Raw genomic sequence first — 17,460 nt, forward strand, 5'->3', positions numbered from 1 at the left:
ACTCAGGGGGGGCCATAACTGCAACAGTCTGTCACAGTGGTTAATATTTTTTAGGAGCCCAGCATAGTGCCTGGCACATAAAGCACTCAGTAAATGTTAGATCCTTCCTGTGCTTGTCAGGGACAAGTGAAGAGCCTGCCAGCTGTGATGACTCATCTTTTTTTGTAGCCAGTCCCTAATTTTCTTACATCACAGTCACTGTTCTTCAGAGTTCACTGTATGTCATTTTAGGGAGATGATGACAATACCAGTAAACTTTTGAGAGCTTATTGTATGCCAGGCACTGTTCTAAGCTTTTTACTTATACTATCTTATTTAATTTCCACAACAGCCATATGTGATAGGTGCTCATTTGCTTATTTTACAGTTGAGGAGTTCATACACAGAGCTTAATTAACTAAAACTTGCCCAAGGTCACAAGTGATGAAGTTATCAAGCACAAGCAGTGCTTCTGTGTGGGCGGAATGAGTGTGAAAGAAATACTAAAAGATAGCCCTTAAGCAGGATGGAAAGATGATAAATTGAATGTACTTATTGATTACTCACTATTTGCTTTTCACTTTATTTGCGCATTTTATCTTTCAAAGTGTGAAGCAACATAGGATTGTATATAATGTGGTTAGATTACGCTTTTGATCATTCACTCTGAGTGATCCATATTGTTGAGTGTCTGAAAATCAGCATCATTTTATGATCATTGATTCAAAGGGAAAAAAGCTCCTTCATTTAAACAGGTTCTCCTGCTATTTATATTTTTAACCACTGTGCTCATCAGAGGGTGCCTTAATTATTTTACTTCTGCATTCTGAGCTGATTAAGCTTTCTTCTTTTCAAATATTTTGCTTGCAGGTGAAAGAATGCTATCTAGTGGCAACAAAAGGTGACTGCAAGCATGGGGAAAAATAGAATTTTTAAAATTATTTTTTTCATAGGATTTTTAAAGTATTTATTTTTATTTATTTATTTGGCTGCATCGGGTCACAGTTGCGGCATGCAAGATCTTTGTTGGGGCGCTCGGGTTTCTCTCTAGTTGTGGCGCGGGGGCTCCAGAGCACACGGGCTCAGCAATTGTGGCACACGGGCTTAGTTGCCCCATGGCATGTTCCCCAACCAGGGATCGAACCGCGTCCCCTGCTTTGGAAGGTGGGTGCTTGACCACTGGACCACCAGGGAAGTCCCAGAATTTTTATTTATTTATTGTTTTTCTATCTTTTGGAACAATTTCCAGGGATGAAAAATGCAATTACTTATGACTTTTTCTTTTCTTTTTTTTTTTTTTTGGTATGCGGGCCTCTCACTGCTGTGGCCTCTCCCCTTGCGGAGCGCAGGCTCAGCGGCCATGGCTCACGGGCCCAGCCGCTCCATGGCATGTGGGATCTTCCCGGACCGGGGCAAGAACCCGTGTCCCCTGCATCGGCAGGTGGACTCCCAACCACTGCGCCACCAGGGAAGCCCCTTATGACTTTTTCTTAGAGGTGGTAGGGAATATTCTGATTTAGTACTTAAGGTATACACAAAGCCAAATTTTTTGTGATTCATTCAATAAACATTGTGTGCTCAATGCTATTGTAGGTATTGGGAAGAGGGTAGTGAATAAGACAGGACTAGGGACTTATATTCAAGTGCAAGAGAGAAAAACACAAATCAGGATAATTTCAGATACTGATTAGTGCTGTAAAGAAAATAAAGCTTGATGGGATAGTTTTGAGTCATTTTTTGTTTTAGCCAATTAAATTCAGTGTCTTCTCTGAAAAACCACTGTGTTAGATGCAAACAGATAATCAAATATGAGAAAAGCATTAGTACTTATTGTTCTCAAGCATTATATAGTCTGTTGGTAGTAGGAATAGAATTTGTAGGGCAAAGATAAGTAAAATACATATGAAGGACTAATGAAGGACTAAATAAGATAAATACATTAAGAGGACATAGAGAGGAGGGGAATTGGAGGAAGGGTAGTCAAAAGGTACAAACTTCTAGTTATAAGTACTAGGGATGTAATGTACAACATGATGACTATAGTTAACACTGATACATGATATATAGGAAAGTTGTTGAGATTAAATCCTAAGAATTTTCATCACAAGGAGAATTTTTTTTTCTTTTAACTATATGAGTTGTTGGATGTTAACTGAACCTATTGTGGTAATCATTTCACAATATGTATAAATCAAACCATCATGCTGTATGCCTTAAGCTTATACAGTGATATATGTCAATTATTTCTCAATAAAGCTGGAAAAAAAGGGCATAGGGTAAGTCTTACTTGACTAGTGAATATATCACCAACATTGAAATAGAATGAATAAAAGGTACTGTAATGCTAAATTAATTTAGTGCTCCATTAATCATTTGCTGTGATTGGCCATTAGAATGGGCTGATGTTTACCGTTTATCTTTATAAAGATGTTTTTGTATCTTTCTTTATCTACTTCTAGTCAGTCAGTCAGCATGTTGATTTCATTGTTGTCATATTAAGAATGCTTATTGACCATAAGGATAATAGAAAATATTCGGGTTATTTTGTTTGAGCTTCCAGCTCAAAAAATTCGAGAATGCCGGAAGTAATAAGTATAATTTTGTCATCTTAATTTGTTAGTTATATAATAATTTCTTTGCAAATTCTTGTAGTTATTTTTTGTACACTGTATTTTTTTTCATAAATTTATTTATTTAATTTATTTACTTTTGGCCGTGTTGGGTCTTCGTTGCTGTGCGCGGGCTTTCTGTAGCTGCGGTGGCTTCTCTTGTTGTGGAGCACGGGCTCTAGGTGCGTGGGCTTCAGTAGTTGTGGCGCACGGGCTCTAGAGCACAGGCTCAGTAGTTATGGCGCACGGGCTTAGTTGCTCCGCAGCGTGCGGGCTCTTCCCAGACCAGGGCTTAAACCGGTGTCCCCTGCATTGGCAGGCAGATTCTTAACCACTACACCACCAGGGAAGCCCTATGCACTGTATTTTGATGTACATAAATCATCTGACTTTATTTGATTTGGTTATCTCACATTGTAAGAGAGAACAACAATATATTGAACTTCTTTCCATGAAAAATAGGCATTTTAAGATGAATTGTTATTATGTTTATAGTTGAAATGGAAACAAATTATAGAAAAGGACTCCCTTTATGGAGTTTTTGCATTACGAAGAACTCTCTGGCTAGTCTTCTGATAAGTATAGCAGGACCCATCTATGCTTCAATAAGTTCTAACAAGTAGACCTACTTCAGTTAGCCATTTTCGTATATATTGTTTTAAGAAAAGGAATAAATGTTTTACTTTTAAGTTAAAGGATAATTTAAATTAAATAACTTATATTCAGATAGGCCTTTATCCTAAGTAGTCTAAATTAATAAGCCTTAAAGTATATTACTTCCTTATGATATAATTTATCCTTTTTATTGTGTAGCTCTCACTCTTTTGATACATAGTCGTGTAACCCATCACACATTTTTACTACCTTCCTTTGTGCCCTTTTTTTTTTTTTTGACTGCACTGCATGGCTTGCAGGGTCTTAGTTCCCCAACCAGGGATCGAACCCATACTCCCTCCAGTGGCCTTTGTGCCTCTCTGTAGTCACCCCTTGCCCTCATCTTCTAGACTCTAGCAACCACTGATCTGTTTACTGTCCTTATAATTTTGCCCCTTCCAGAATATGAATATAAATGGAATTTTGGGTCTATTTCTGGACTCCCTTCTATTGAGCTGTATGGCTATCCTGCCAAAAATACGTCATTATTTACTGTAGCTTTTTAGTGATACATATACATTACTTTCGTCTTTTATTGATTTTTTTCCCCCGTGATGTGAATGCTTTTAATTGGAGTTGATATTTTCCTAATGTTTATCATTAGCATTTTTAAACTAAACTTTCTATTTTGAGATAACTGTAGAATCACATGGAGTTGTAAAATAATACAGAATTTCCCCCAGTGGTACAGTATCACAACCAGGATATTGACATTAATATAGTCACAGTACAGAATATTTCTGTCACTGCAGGGATCCCTCATGTTGCTCTTATGCCACACCCACAAATCATAGGTGGTTAAATTTATTTTTCTACTTCAGACTTTGTTTTCTGAAACAAATATGACTTGAAAAAAATCTGTATTGCCAGTGACACGATAACTTTCAAGTTTGAAAATCTTATTCAGCATTTTTGGCTGAGTTGAAGAATGCGGTACTCTGACTCAAAATAAATTTAACATAGATCAGGTTATAAACTGATTACTGTTTAATAGAAATACCTAGTATACCTAATACATTGCTTATATTGCTTTTCCTCAGCTGGAATTTGACTTGGGTGCCTATAATAGGAAAAACTTTAGGGGCATTAACAAAATAGAAGTTTCTCTCTCATGTAAAACTAAGTACTTAAGTTGTAGTGTTAGGGCAGGTCTACGAAGTTGTCAGGAACCCAGGCTTTTTCCTGTTTTCTGCTCTGTCATCCCAAGGTTGTGACCATTGTTTTCCTTGTTCAGGATGGCAGCAAGATAGAGGAAAGGCAAGAAGCCTGCTTCTCTTCCTTTGCTATCCATCCTTCACACTGAGTCCAAGTTAAGTGTTCTAAAATTCTATTATCATTTTGAAACAGAAGTCACTTGCTGCTAAGTCTGTGGTGGCTTTTCATCATATTTAATGTTTTTGTTTTCTCTGATCTGCGGGTGTTTGTCTTGCCTCCTCACAAGGGTATCATCTCTGTTGGCATCAGTATGTCAGATCAACATAAAGTTGAGACCGCAAACACTTTGAATATCTATTAATTTGAATACACTAATTGGAATTTTAAAGTATTTTGGTGAGGCTTTCATTAATTTGGTTGATACCTTAACCAAACTAACTCATGTGGCTTTAAGATGATAATTTTGAATACTAAAGGGTTTAAACAGTATACTGATAATATCCAGATGTTTGAAACTTTAGAGATATGTAGGATTTAACCCATATATCTTATATCTAGAATTTTCTTTCCAAAGATTTTTATTTGTATTATATATATCTTTTAATAACAGATTTAGTTTTTAGCAAGAATCTAATGATTCTAGTTGTCTTATGATATTTAGGCTTATAATAGGTCAAATGCCAACTGGAGAAATAAGAAGATGTGGTTCTCTGGTCCATAAAGAGTCTCAGAACAGTTCAAAATGAAACATTCTTTGAGCTGCTTTGATCAGTTTGTCTAAAAAGTGAGAGGTTACAAACAAAGCAACGTTTTCTGACTGCTTCTTCCCCACTGACAAGTAATCAACATAATTCAGTCTTTTTGTTTGAAGTAGGCAGACTTGAGTGGTCTAGTTTCCTCCATTTAAAATGAGGTATCACTTAACCTCTTTAACTTGAATTTTTTTAACTCTAAACTTCAAATTAAGTAGGTTTACTCTGTTTCTACCTATAAAGTTGAAGTAATTATTCAAGCATAGCATTTTAAAAATAAATGTTCTTGGCACCTGTATTACAAGAAAATAAAAGGTTAATGAGGCAGCACAGGTGAGCAGATGTGAAGCATGCCATAGATTCAGCATATTCTATTTTTAGAGACCCAGACAGAGAGGGGCAGTCCTTTTATGTCAAGTAGGCCTCCCCAGGTTTCTATTCTTCTTTCCTTTTGCTGTTAATTATTTATCTTCTACCCAAATGCCTTGCAAATATTCTGCATATGTTTCAGTTCTAGAATTTGCTTTTGTTTTAATGAATTTGTATTTTGAGATATAAATTGAACTATAACTATTGTTAAATGACTATTAAAACAAAAACAACTTTTGGGGGGAGATATATATACCATTCCAGAATATTCTCATAAAAGGCTATTTCCATGTTTAGCTGGTCACTATTAGAAATTTATGGCTAACTTCTACTCTAGCCTCATTCTGTGCTTGCTGCTGTTCTACAGACTTGCTTTCACTCTGAAACATGTTTAAGTTTGAAATGTGTTTTGGAGAGGCTCCCAAAGTGCCTCTTGACTACCTGGACTTAAAGCTCTGAAATACCCTTGGGTCAGTATAGTGTTGTGTTACCCCTCAACTCCAGTAGTAGAGTGGAAGATTAGAAAATATATGGGCTTCAGAGCCAAATAGTTAAAAGTTTTGGCTGTACTGTTACTGGTTGTCTGACCATAAACAAATGCTTTAACTTCTCTGACCCTGAATTTCATCTACTGAAAAACGTATACCTTGCAGAGTTGATATGAGGAGAGAAATATGTGAAAGTGATATACTTATCTGGCACACAGGAACGCTAATAATAATAAGGACCTGTCTTTGATTGTCAGTCTCCACTCTGTCCTCAAAGAATGGAGCATAACATTAATCTAGAGTTTCTGTACTCTCCAAGACCCACTAGCTGGGTCTTGATTCGCGATTCTTTAACCTTTTTTACACCCCCCAGTCTTCTTTGGACTCCCTAGGACCAAGAAATTGTAGCAAGTGGATTTGAAAGACATAGACTAAGTCTCTTTGGAAATCTGTTAGAACGTGCTGACCTGACATCTTGCAGTTAACTGAAGTTTAGCTAAGCACCAGTGAGAGGCCTAGCCTTGATTAGATTAGCAAGAATTGACCTGTGGTTTGGGTGTGGTACAAAGTTAATAGTAGCATTGAAAATAACCAGGATAATTTATATATAAAACATTTACTACATTATAGACAATGTCTCTAAGCTGTACTGGTTTCCTTCTCCCTTATTCCTCTGTCAGAGAATTGTATTTCTGTTAATTTTCTGTTAGTCTTAAATGAATTAGTTCTTAAATTATTGTAGCTCTGTGGGCCCTACTGGGATCATAGACTATTCCCTTCAATGGACTGTCAGACCATTTTAGGCGCCACACCAACTGTTCCTGTGCCCAGCGTAGACCCGTTTACTTTTTCTCTGATGACAACCACTGCTGCCACTTAGGGGCACTCACCTGGACTCTGCCAAGTGAAAACTATCTCTTTTTCTAACTTGAAGAACCTTGTCACAGGTTCACTGAAAAGCTTCCTTTATCACCTCCTGGAACCCTGAGCCCTATGACCCCTGGATGTCATACCTAGGCCCTTCAGAAGTGGGTCCATTTGATTCCTTCCTTATTTTCGTGCAGTTCATGTCACTAAATTACAGAACCTTTTAACCATTAGACTACATAATTGCCTGATATAATTTCCTATAGTTGTTCCTCTTTAGAAACACTGGTTTATTTCTGTCAGCCAGTGGCGAAAGTTAGCTTGCAGTTCTTTTGACACCATTTCCATTTGCTACCAATGTCGGCTTGGTAATTGGGCCTTCTTCAGCTTTACTCTTAGGACAAAAAAAAATTTTTTTTAATTGTGGTAAATAAACATGAACTTTACCATTGTAGTCATTTTTAAGTGTATAATTAAGTGGCAGTAAGTACATTCACAGTGTTGTGTAACCATCACTACTATTTCAAGAACTTTTTCATCATCCCAAACAGAAACTCTGTACCCATTAAGCAATAACTCCCCATTTCTCCCTCCTTCCTGCCCCTGGTAACCTTTATTCTACTTTACGTCTCCATGAATTTGCCTATTCTAGATACTTCGTGTAAGTGGATTCATACAATATTTGTTTTTGTGTGTGTTTGGCTTATTTCACTGAGCATAATGTTTTCAAGGTTCATCTGTGTTGTAACATGTATCAGAATTTCATTCCTTTTTATGGCTTAATACTATTCCATTGTATGTGTATATACCACATTTTTTAGTCTATTCATTTGTTGATAGATACTTGAGTTGTTTCTGTGTTTTGGCTATTGTGAATAATGTCATTGTGAACATTGGCGTACAGGTGTCTGTTGAGTTCCTATTTTCAGTTCTTTTGGGTATATACATAGAAGGGGAATTGCTGAGTCATATGATAATTGTGTGTTTAATTTTTTTAGGAACTGCCATATTGTTTTCCACAGCAGCTGCACCATTTTGCATCCCCACCAGTAATGCATGAGGGTTCCAATATCTCTATATCCTCCCCAATACTCTTTATTTTCCATATTTTTTAATAATAGCCATCTTAGTGGGTATGAAATGGTATTTCATTGCAGTTTTGATTTTGCATTCCCTTTATGACTTAATGATGCTGAGCATTTTTTTCATGTGCTTATTGCCATTTGTATCCTTTTTGGAGAAGTGTCTATTTAGGTTCTTTGACCATTTTTGAATTGGATTTTTTTCTCTTTTTTTTGAGTTTTAAGAGTTCTTTATATGTGTTGCCATATCTTTGTCTGGTTTGTGTATCAGGGTAATGTTGCCCTTGTGAGTTAAGGACTGTTCTCTGCTTTTCAATCTTTTGGAAGATTTTAAGAAAAATTGGTATTAATTCTTTAGAAGTTTGGTAGAACTCACCAATGAAGCCATCTGGTCCTGGGCTTTTCTTTGTTGGGATATTTATTTATTTTTTTTTTTTTAATTTTTTTTTTTTTGCGGTGCACGGGCCTCTCACTGTTGTGGCCTCTCCCGTTGCGGAGCATAGGCTCCGGACGCGCAGGCTCAGCGGCCATGGCTCATGGGCCCAGCCACTCCGCGGCATGTGGGATCCTCCCGGACCGGGGCACGAACCCATGTCCCCTGCATCAGCAGGCAGACTCTCAACCACTGCGCCACCAGGGAAGCCCTTGGGATATTTCTGATTACTGATTCAACCCTCTTAATAGTTACAGATCCATTTAGATTTTCTATTTCTTCTTGAGTCAATTTGTGTGTTTCTAAGAATTTGTCCGTTTCATCTAGGTTATCCAGTTTGTCAGCATATAGTTGCCCATGGTATTCTCTTATAATCTTTTCCAGCTTTACTTCTGGTTTTAGTAATTTGAGTCTTTTCTCTCTTTAATCAATTCTTTTTTTAGGAGCAAATTATTCGGGAGTCATATATGATACTTTTTTTATTAATTAATTTATTTTTGGCTGCATTGGGTCTTTGTTGCTGCACGCAGGCTTTCTCTAGTTTCAGCGAGCAGGGGCTTCTCTTTGTTGCGGTGCACGGGCTTCTCATTGCGGTGGCTTCTCTTTGTTGCAGAGCATGGGCTCTAGAGCACAGGCTCAGCAGTTGTGGCACACAGGCTTTGTTGCTCCGCGGCATGTGGGATCTTCCTGGACCAGGGCTCGAACTCGTGTCCCCTGCATTGGCAGGCAGATTCTTAACCACTGCGTCACCAGGAAGTCCCCATATATGATACTTTTAATTGAATGTGTATAAGTCTCAGAGTGAGAGGAAGTGAGTTGAGGGGGGAAGATAAGATGCTTTGAGAGTTTTAGATTCACCCATATAGTCTACATTTTGTTGATTCTTAAACCTCAGGGTGCTGTGGAACCAGTTAGTTTCTTCTATTAGTGTATAGTGCAAAGTTCCTAGCAGGAAATCCATGGTCCTGATTTTCTCTGTGCCTAATAGCAATATTAGACTTTGTTGGGGATACTAAAGATGTTCTCCTAAAGGAGAATATAAGCAAGCATACGCTAAAATGTACACTAATGAAAATAAGTGCAATTACCTTGTAAAAATCCACCAGCTTCCCAAAATGAATCAGCTCTGAATATATTGTTTGTCTTTCTGGAATTGTATGATTCTGTTTTGGCTGTAAATGCAAAAATGTATTTTGAAAACATGTAAGCAAAAGGGCAAACTACTTGTAACCACTCATCTACTTTCTGTCTCTATGGATTTCCCTATTCTGGATATTTCATATAAATGGAATCTTTTTTAATTTTTAAAAATTTATTTATTGATCGATTTTTGGCTGCGTTGGGTCTTCGTTGCTGCGTTCCGGCTTTCTCTAGTTGCGGCGAGTGGGAGGCTACTCTTCATTGCAGTGCATGGGCTTCTTTTTTTTTTTTTTTTTCCAACATCTTTATTGGAGTATAATTGCTTTACAATGGTGTGTTAGTTTCTGCTTTATAACAAAGTGAATCAGTTATACATGTACATATGTTCCCATATCTCTTCCCTCTTGCGTCTCCCTCCCTCCCACCCTCCCTATCCCACCCCTCTAGGTGGTCACAAACCACTGAGCTGATCTCCCTGTGTTATGCGGCTGCTTCCCACTAGCTATCTGTTTTACGTTTGGTAGTGTATATATGTCCATGCCACTCTCTCACTTTGTCACAGCGTGGGCTTCTTATCGCTGTGGCTTCTCTTGTTGCGGAGCACGGGCTCTAGGCGCGTGGGCTTCAGTAGTTGCAGCATGCAAGCTCAGTAGTTGTGGCTCACGGGCTCTAGAGCCCAGGCTCAGTAGTTGTGGCACAGGGGCTTAGTTGCTCCACGGCATGTGGGATCTTCCTGGACCAGGGATCGAACCCATGTCCCCTGCGTTGGCTGGCGGATTCTTAACCACTGCACCACCAGGGAAGTCCCTGGAGTCATATATTATATGGCCTTTTCCGTCTGGTTTCTTTAATTTACCATAATGTTTTAAAGGTTCATCCATACTATAGAGTGCATCAGTATTTCATTCCTGTTTTTTTGCTGAATAATGTTCCATTGTATGGCGATAGCAAATTTAAATTATTTATCAGTTGAAAATTGGCACAGTAAAAATGAGATTGAGAAATATTTCAGTTGTGGTGAGTGAGTCTGAAATTGCAGCCTATAAAATCCAGATACAGCAGGCAGAGGTAAGGGAAGCCAAAATAGGGTAGAGTTAGTGAATAGGAAGCTTTCCAGAGATCAGAAATCACAATATAAGTTACAAAGAGAATAAAAAAGGTTATGATCAGGAGAATTTCAGAATTTAAAATACTGAATGCTTTGAAAAACTCTTGTAAGGCCTAATCTGTATAATGAGATATTATGCCAGTACTTGATTTTCTAAACAGTAACTTTAGTGATGAATATAATTGCTAAGAATCATGATAAATTGACTTTTAAAATAGTCTTGTATTGTGTTAAATCGTAGCTAACCTTTACTTAAATTGGATGTTACAGATTTTCTCTTTTATTAAATTGGTTATAGTAATCAGCCATAGTTTCTACAGAATTGCTTTTCATTTGTTCAAAATAGATTGCTCTGAAATGTTTGATTATAAAATATCAAGTGATTTGCATTTTTAAATGTATCATTTTCTTTCAGGTTACAGTGTAGGATTTTGGAAGTCCTCCCTCCATCACACCAAAATGGTTTTGCTAATGGACATGTCAGCAATATAGATGGAGAAACTATTATCATCAGTGATAGTGATGATTCAGAAACACAAGACAGTTCTTTTCAAAATGGGTAAGTGATTTTTAATAATTTTTAAAATGTATGAATTCCCTGGCTGTCCACGCTTTCACTGCTAAAGGCCCGGGTTCAATCCCTGGTCGGGGAACTGAGATCCCACAAGCCATGTGGCACAGCCTATATAAATAAGTATGTATGTATGTATTTATTTATTTAAGTAAGTATGTATGTATGTCAGATTGGGTACTGATATCCCATTGAAATAATTTTTTCTCTTCCTTTCTAGTCATACACTGGATACTATGTATCTAAACCATATGGTTCAACAACACCTTAGAATTTGCAAAAACTGAAACTTACCTAGTTAATTCTAGTCAGCTGCACAAGAACAATTGAAGCTCACTTCATTCAGTTATACACTCCACTTTTGTTTACCTGGGAAAATTCATTCTGTCCTTTATTATTCACTTTATGGTGCATATAGTAAAGAAACTCTGTAAGTTTCTGAGATTTAGTCAATTGACAGCTTTGGTCAGCTGAGTGCTCTTGGAGAAAAATCATATAAATCCATATAGATTGGCACTGTCTGCAGTGTGTGTACTGTATTTATATCACTTTGACTGTATCTTACTTTCATTACCCAATTGCCCAGTGCTTCTCTTTATCATCCTTTCATATCATTTTCTTCTCTATAACCCCCACTTATATCCCCTTTACATATACAGTTGCATTCACAGAGGCAGCTTTTCCAGAATCTAACCACTTCTCTCTACTGCCACCACTACCGTCTTAGTCTGTACTGCCAACATTTTTCTCACTTAGTTTTATTGCATTAGCTTTCTAACTGGTATCCCTGTTTGCACTCTGTTCCCCTCATCCCAGCCAGAATGATCCTTCTGAAGTGTAAGTTAAATCATTATCACCCCATTATTCAGGATCCTCTGGTGTCTTTTTTCTTTTTTAAAAAAATTTATTTATTTTTGGTTGCATTGGGTCTTCGTTGCTGCGTGAGGGCTTTCTCTAGTTGCAGAGAGCAGGGATCGCTCTTTGTTGCGGTGTGCGGACTCCTCATTTTGGTGGCCTCTGTAGTTGCGGAGCAGGGCTCTAGGCGCGCGAGCCTCAGTAGTTGCAGCACTTGAGCTCAGTAGTTGTGGCGCGCAGGCTCTGTAGTTGCGGCACACGGGCTTAGTTGCTCTGAGGCATGTGAGATCTTCCCGAACTAGGGATCAAACCCATGTTCCCTGCATTGGCAGGTGGATTCCCAACCACTACGCCACCAGGGAAGTCCCTCCTCTGGTGTCTTTACTCAAAGTAAAATTGAAAGCCCTTAATGATAACCCATAGTCTGGCCTTGCTGCTGCCTCTCTGACTGAACCTTCCTCTTTTTCTCCCTGTTGATTCTGCTTCTTGTGCAAACCATGCATGCCTTCCCCTCAGGACCTTTACACTTTTCTCTCTTCCTTTAAAAACTCATTTCCCCAAGAGTTTTTTCATGGGTTGCTCCCTCATTTTTTTCAGATCTCTGCTTAAATGTCAACTTCTTGGAAGGCCTACCTGGTCAATTTATCAGGGATCATCACCCTATATGAAATAGAGACCTTTCACTCTGCACTCTATTCCCTTCATAGCACTTACCACCTACCCTGTCGTCTATTTTGTTTGTCTCCCTGCTGTATTTCTATTTTGTTCACCAGTGAATCCTTATTCTTTAGTATTTGGCACATTGTAAGCTCTTAACTATTTAGTGAATGGATGAATGCATGAATGAATATACCCTCAAAAGAGAAGAAAAAATGAGAAATTGATAGGGGTGGGAATTAAATGTGTAGCCTCTTTGCTAGTTCTTGAAACAGGGTAAACTACATTATCTCCACTTTTGCTCTTAGATTACATAGCTAAAAATGGTTTAAAAGTAAATCCAAGAGCTATTTATAAATTTATCTAACCTAAACTGGAGAGCCTGCTTATTCATCTGGAGTTAATTTCTTCACCCAAGGAAAATTTATTGAATGAGTAATTAAAGTACCTACCTAACATAAAATAGTGCTCTGTGCTATTTTGGCTAATAAAATAGTGAGGCATATCAGTAACTTATAAAATCATAATTAAAATTAAAATGCATTAGATTCTGTTATAGTATGTCCTTAGAAACTAGATTTCATGTAAAATATCATGTTTCCAAACAAATTTTTTTTTAAATTTTTTATTTATTTTTGGCTGCGTTGGGTCTCTGTTGCTGCATGCGGACTTTCTCTAGTTGCAGGGCTACTCTTCGTTGTGGTGCGTGGGCTTCTCATTACAGTGGCTTCTCTTGTTGCAGAGCATGGGCTCTAGGCACGTGGGCTTCAGTAATTGCGGCGCGTGGGCTCAGTAGTTGCAGTGCATGGGCTCCAGGGCGCGGGCTCAGTAGTTGTGGCACACAGGCTTAGTTGCTCTGCGGCATGTGGGATCTTCCTGGACTAGGGATCGAACCCATGTCCCCTGCATTGGCAGGTGGATTCTTAACCACTGCACCACCAGGGAAGTCCCCCAAACAAATTATTAACTTATTTTGTGTCTTTGCTCTTTTTAGGAAGAAGAAAGATACAGTTGATCCCTTATTATTCAAGTACAAGGTGCAACCCACTAAAAAAGAATTGTATGAGTGTGCTATTGTTAAAGCAACACAAATCAGGTAAAATTCCATATCTTCTGTATGGTAGTTTAAAGTAGAATAATTACGTTCAGTTAAGGAGATTTGATGTGGAACAAATGGGTAGTAGCGAGTGATTGCTTCCCTTTTTAAAATACATGTATATTTATATGCTCATAGACTGATAATGTGATTCCTAGTGAACCATGAGCCCTTTGTCTAGTTTAGTAACTAACTCCAGATAGTCTTCACATCTAAAAAATTAAGAAGGATTCTATTTATGAAGCACTTCTCATGAGAGAACTCAGTTTTCAAAGCTGAGAAGCCTGGTGCTTAGAAGTACGTCACATTTGTAATATTATGTTCATTAGACACAAACATCTGATCAGTCTCTGCCCATTTCTGAGGAAGTTTAATAACAAAAAATGAGTATGTTTAAAAATTCCTGTTTGTGACCTAATCAAAAGATAGAGGTAGTCATGAAACAACCTAAGTGTCCTTTGACAGATGAATGGGTAAAGCAGATGTGGTATATATATACAATGGAATACTACTCAGCCATAAAAAGGATGAAATAATGCCATTTGCAGCAACATAGATGGACCTAGAGATTATTATACTAAGTGAATTGTCAGAGAAAGACAAACATCATGTGATATCTCTTATATGTGGAATCTAAAATATGACACAGGGCTTCCCTGGTGGTGCAGTGGTTGAGAGTCCACCTGCTGATGCAGGGGACACGGGTTCGTGCCCCGGTCCGGGAAGATCCCACATGCCGCGGAGAGGCTGCACCCGTGAGCCATGGCCACTGAGCCTGCGCGTCCGGAGCCTGTTGCTCCACAACGGGAGAGGCCACAACAGTGAGAGGCCCGTGTACTGCAAAAACAAAATATATATATATATATATATATATATATGACACAAATGAACTTATCTACAAAACAAAAACAGACTCAGGCATAGAGAACAGACTTGTGGTTGCCAAGGGGGATGGGGATCGGGGAGGCATGGATTGGGAGTTTGGGATAAGTAGATGCTTTGCATTCTATACATCTATTATGTATAGAATGGATAAACAACAAGGTCCTACTGTATAGCACAGGGAACTATATTCAATATCCTGTGATAAACCATAATGGAAAAGAATACGAAAAAGAATATATATGTATAACCAAATCACTTTGCTGTACAGCAGAAATTACCACAACGTTGTAAATCAACTCTACTTCAATAAAATTTAAAAAATAAAAAAATAAAGTGCGAAAGAGAGGTACTGAATGGTTAATATTTAAAAGAACTGGCTCTAGGTTACATTGATATATTTTAGGAAAATCCCTGTTGTTGCCTGTTGAGGTTAGTCTCTTAGTCACCTGAAAGTAAGTAGTTGACATCATCAGCCAGCTATCAACTTGTCACCTAGGATTCAGTCTTGCATTTTGTTTTATGTAAAATAATTTTACTAATTCTCTCATCCCTGTTGCCCTCCCCCCACCCATATACTCATGAGTCCAAAGAAAAGTGATAACAATATTATAAATATTGAGTGGATCCTGAGTCAGGTATATTACTTTCTATAAACTGTATGGGTCTGTGCAGTTTTTTGTTTGTTTTTGGGGGCCTATCATTAATGTAAGATCTCTGGAGCATTCTCCGCTTTATTGTATATTGAAAAATAGCATTTCCAAGATAATGCTCATGAATTATTCAAACTTTTGAATTTATTTAGTTTATGGGCTAATGAATAGCATAGTTGAGACAACCAATGTTTTCCTTATTCATTGTTGAGCCTTTTCCTTTTTTTTTTTGTTTTTAGTTCAAGATATGTTTTTTACATAATGTAATTCCCTATTTAATATTTTTCACTTTTCTATTTACTTTTTGACTTATACTGTAAATATAATTCTGCTAGATCTTGGTTACAGTTGTATTAACTCATTTTCTTCTTAATTGGTGAGGCAAAGAATTATAAGGTGGAAAGTTATACTTGATAATAGAAGACTTAAATGACTTGCAGCTCTTTGTTGGCACCAAAAGATAATACTGTTCCACAGATGCAAAACTCCTCAACAAAATACTAGCAAACAGAATCCAACAGCACATTAAACGGATCATACACCATGATCAAGTGGGGTTTATCCCAGGAATGCAAGAATTCTTCAGTATATGCAAATCAATCAATGTGATACACCATATTAACAAATCGAAGGAGAAAAACCACATGATCATCTCAATGGATGCAGAGAAAGCTTTCAACAAAATTCAACACCCATTTATGATAAAAACCCTCCAGAAAGTAGGCATAGAGGGAACTTAACTCAACATAATAAAGGCCATATATGACAAACCCACAGCCAACAGTGTCCTCAATGGTGAAAAACTGAAACCATTTCCACTAAGATAAGGAACAAGACAAGGTTGCCCACTCTCACCACTATTATTCAACATAGTTTTGGAAGTTTTAGCCACAGCAGTCAGAGAAGAAAAAGAAATAAAAGGAATCCAAATCGGAAAAGAAGAAGTAAAGCCATCACTGTTTACAGATGACATGATACTATACATAGAGAATCCTAAAGATGCTACCAGAAAACTACTAGAGCTAATCAATGAATTTGGTAAAGTAGCAGGATACAAAATTAATGCACAGAAATCTCTTGCGTTCCTACACACTAATGATGAAAAATCTGAAAGTGAAATTAAGAAAGCACTTCCATTTACCATTGCAACAAAAAGAATAAAATACCTAGAAATAAACCTACCTAAGGAGACAAAAGACCTGTATGCAGAAAATTATAAGACACTGATGAAAGAAGTTAAAGATGATACAAATAGATGGAGAGATATACCATGTTCTTGGATTGGAAGAATCAACATTGTGAAAATGACTATACTACCCAAAGCAATCTACAGATTCAATGTAATCCCTATCAAACTACCAATGGCATTTTTCACAGAACTAGAACAAAAATTTTCACTATTTGTTTGGAAACACAAAAGACCCTGAATAGCCAAAGCAATCTTGAGAAAGAAAAACGGAGCTGGAGGAGTCAGGCTCCCTGACTTCAGACTATACTACAAAGCTACAGTAATCAAGACAGTATGGTACTGGCACAAAAACAGAAGTATAGATCAATGGAACAGGATAGAATACCCAGAGATAAACCCATGCACATATGGTCACCTTATCTTTGATAAAGGAGTCAAGGATATACAATGGAGAAAAGACAGCGTCTCTAATAAGTGGTGCTGGGAAAACTGACCAGCTACATGTAAAAGAATGAAATTAGAGCACTCCCTAACACCATACACAAATGTAAACTCAAAATGGATTAAATACCTAAATGCAAGGCCAGACACTAACAAACCCTTGGAGTAAAACATAGGCAGAACACTCTATGACATAAATCACAGCAAGACCCTTTTTGACCCACCTCCTAGAAAAATGGAATTAAAAACAAAAATAAACAAATGGGACCTAATGAAACCTAAAAGCTTTTGCACAGCAAAGGAAATCATAAACAAGATGAAAAGACAACCCTCAGAATGGGAGAAAATATTTTCAAGTGAAGCAACTGACCAAGGAATAATCTCCAAAATTTACAAGCAGCTCATGCAGCTCAATGTCAAAAAAACAAAACAACCCAATCCAAAACTGGGCAGAAGACCTAAATAGATATTTCTCCAAAG

General features: G+C 37.6%; 1 protein-coding gene across 3 annotated transcripts in view; it reads left to right on the plus strand.

Annotated features, from left to right (window-relative positions):
* The window catches only part of BAZ1A (bromodomain adjacent to zinc finger domain 1A), a 94,114-nt gene that overhangs the window by 24,704 nt on the left and 51,950 nt on the right, over window positions 1-17,460 (plus strand). For all 3 annotated transcript variants that reach the window (XM_060143694.1, XM_060143704.1, XM_060143687.1), the window contains 2 exons: window positions 11,052-11,195; window positions 13,714-13,815. In XM_060143694.1, coding sequence (XP_059999677.1) covers window positions 11,052-11,195; window positions 13,714-13,815 — 246 coding nt within the window. The remainder of the gene's footprint in view (window positions 1-11,051; window positions 11,196-13,713; window positions 13,816-17,460) is intronic.

The sequence above is a fragment of the Lagenorhynchus albirostris genome, chromosome 1, assembly GCF_949774975.1.
Source record: "Lagenorhynchus albirostris chromosome 1, mLagAlb1.1, whole genome shotgun sequence".
In the NCBI taxonomy this organism is placed as follows: domain Eukaryota; kingdom Metazoa; phylum Chordata; class Mammalia; order Artiodactyla; family Delphinidae; genus Lagenorhynchus; species Lagenorhynchus albirostris.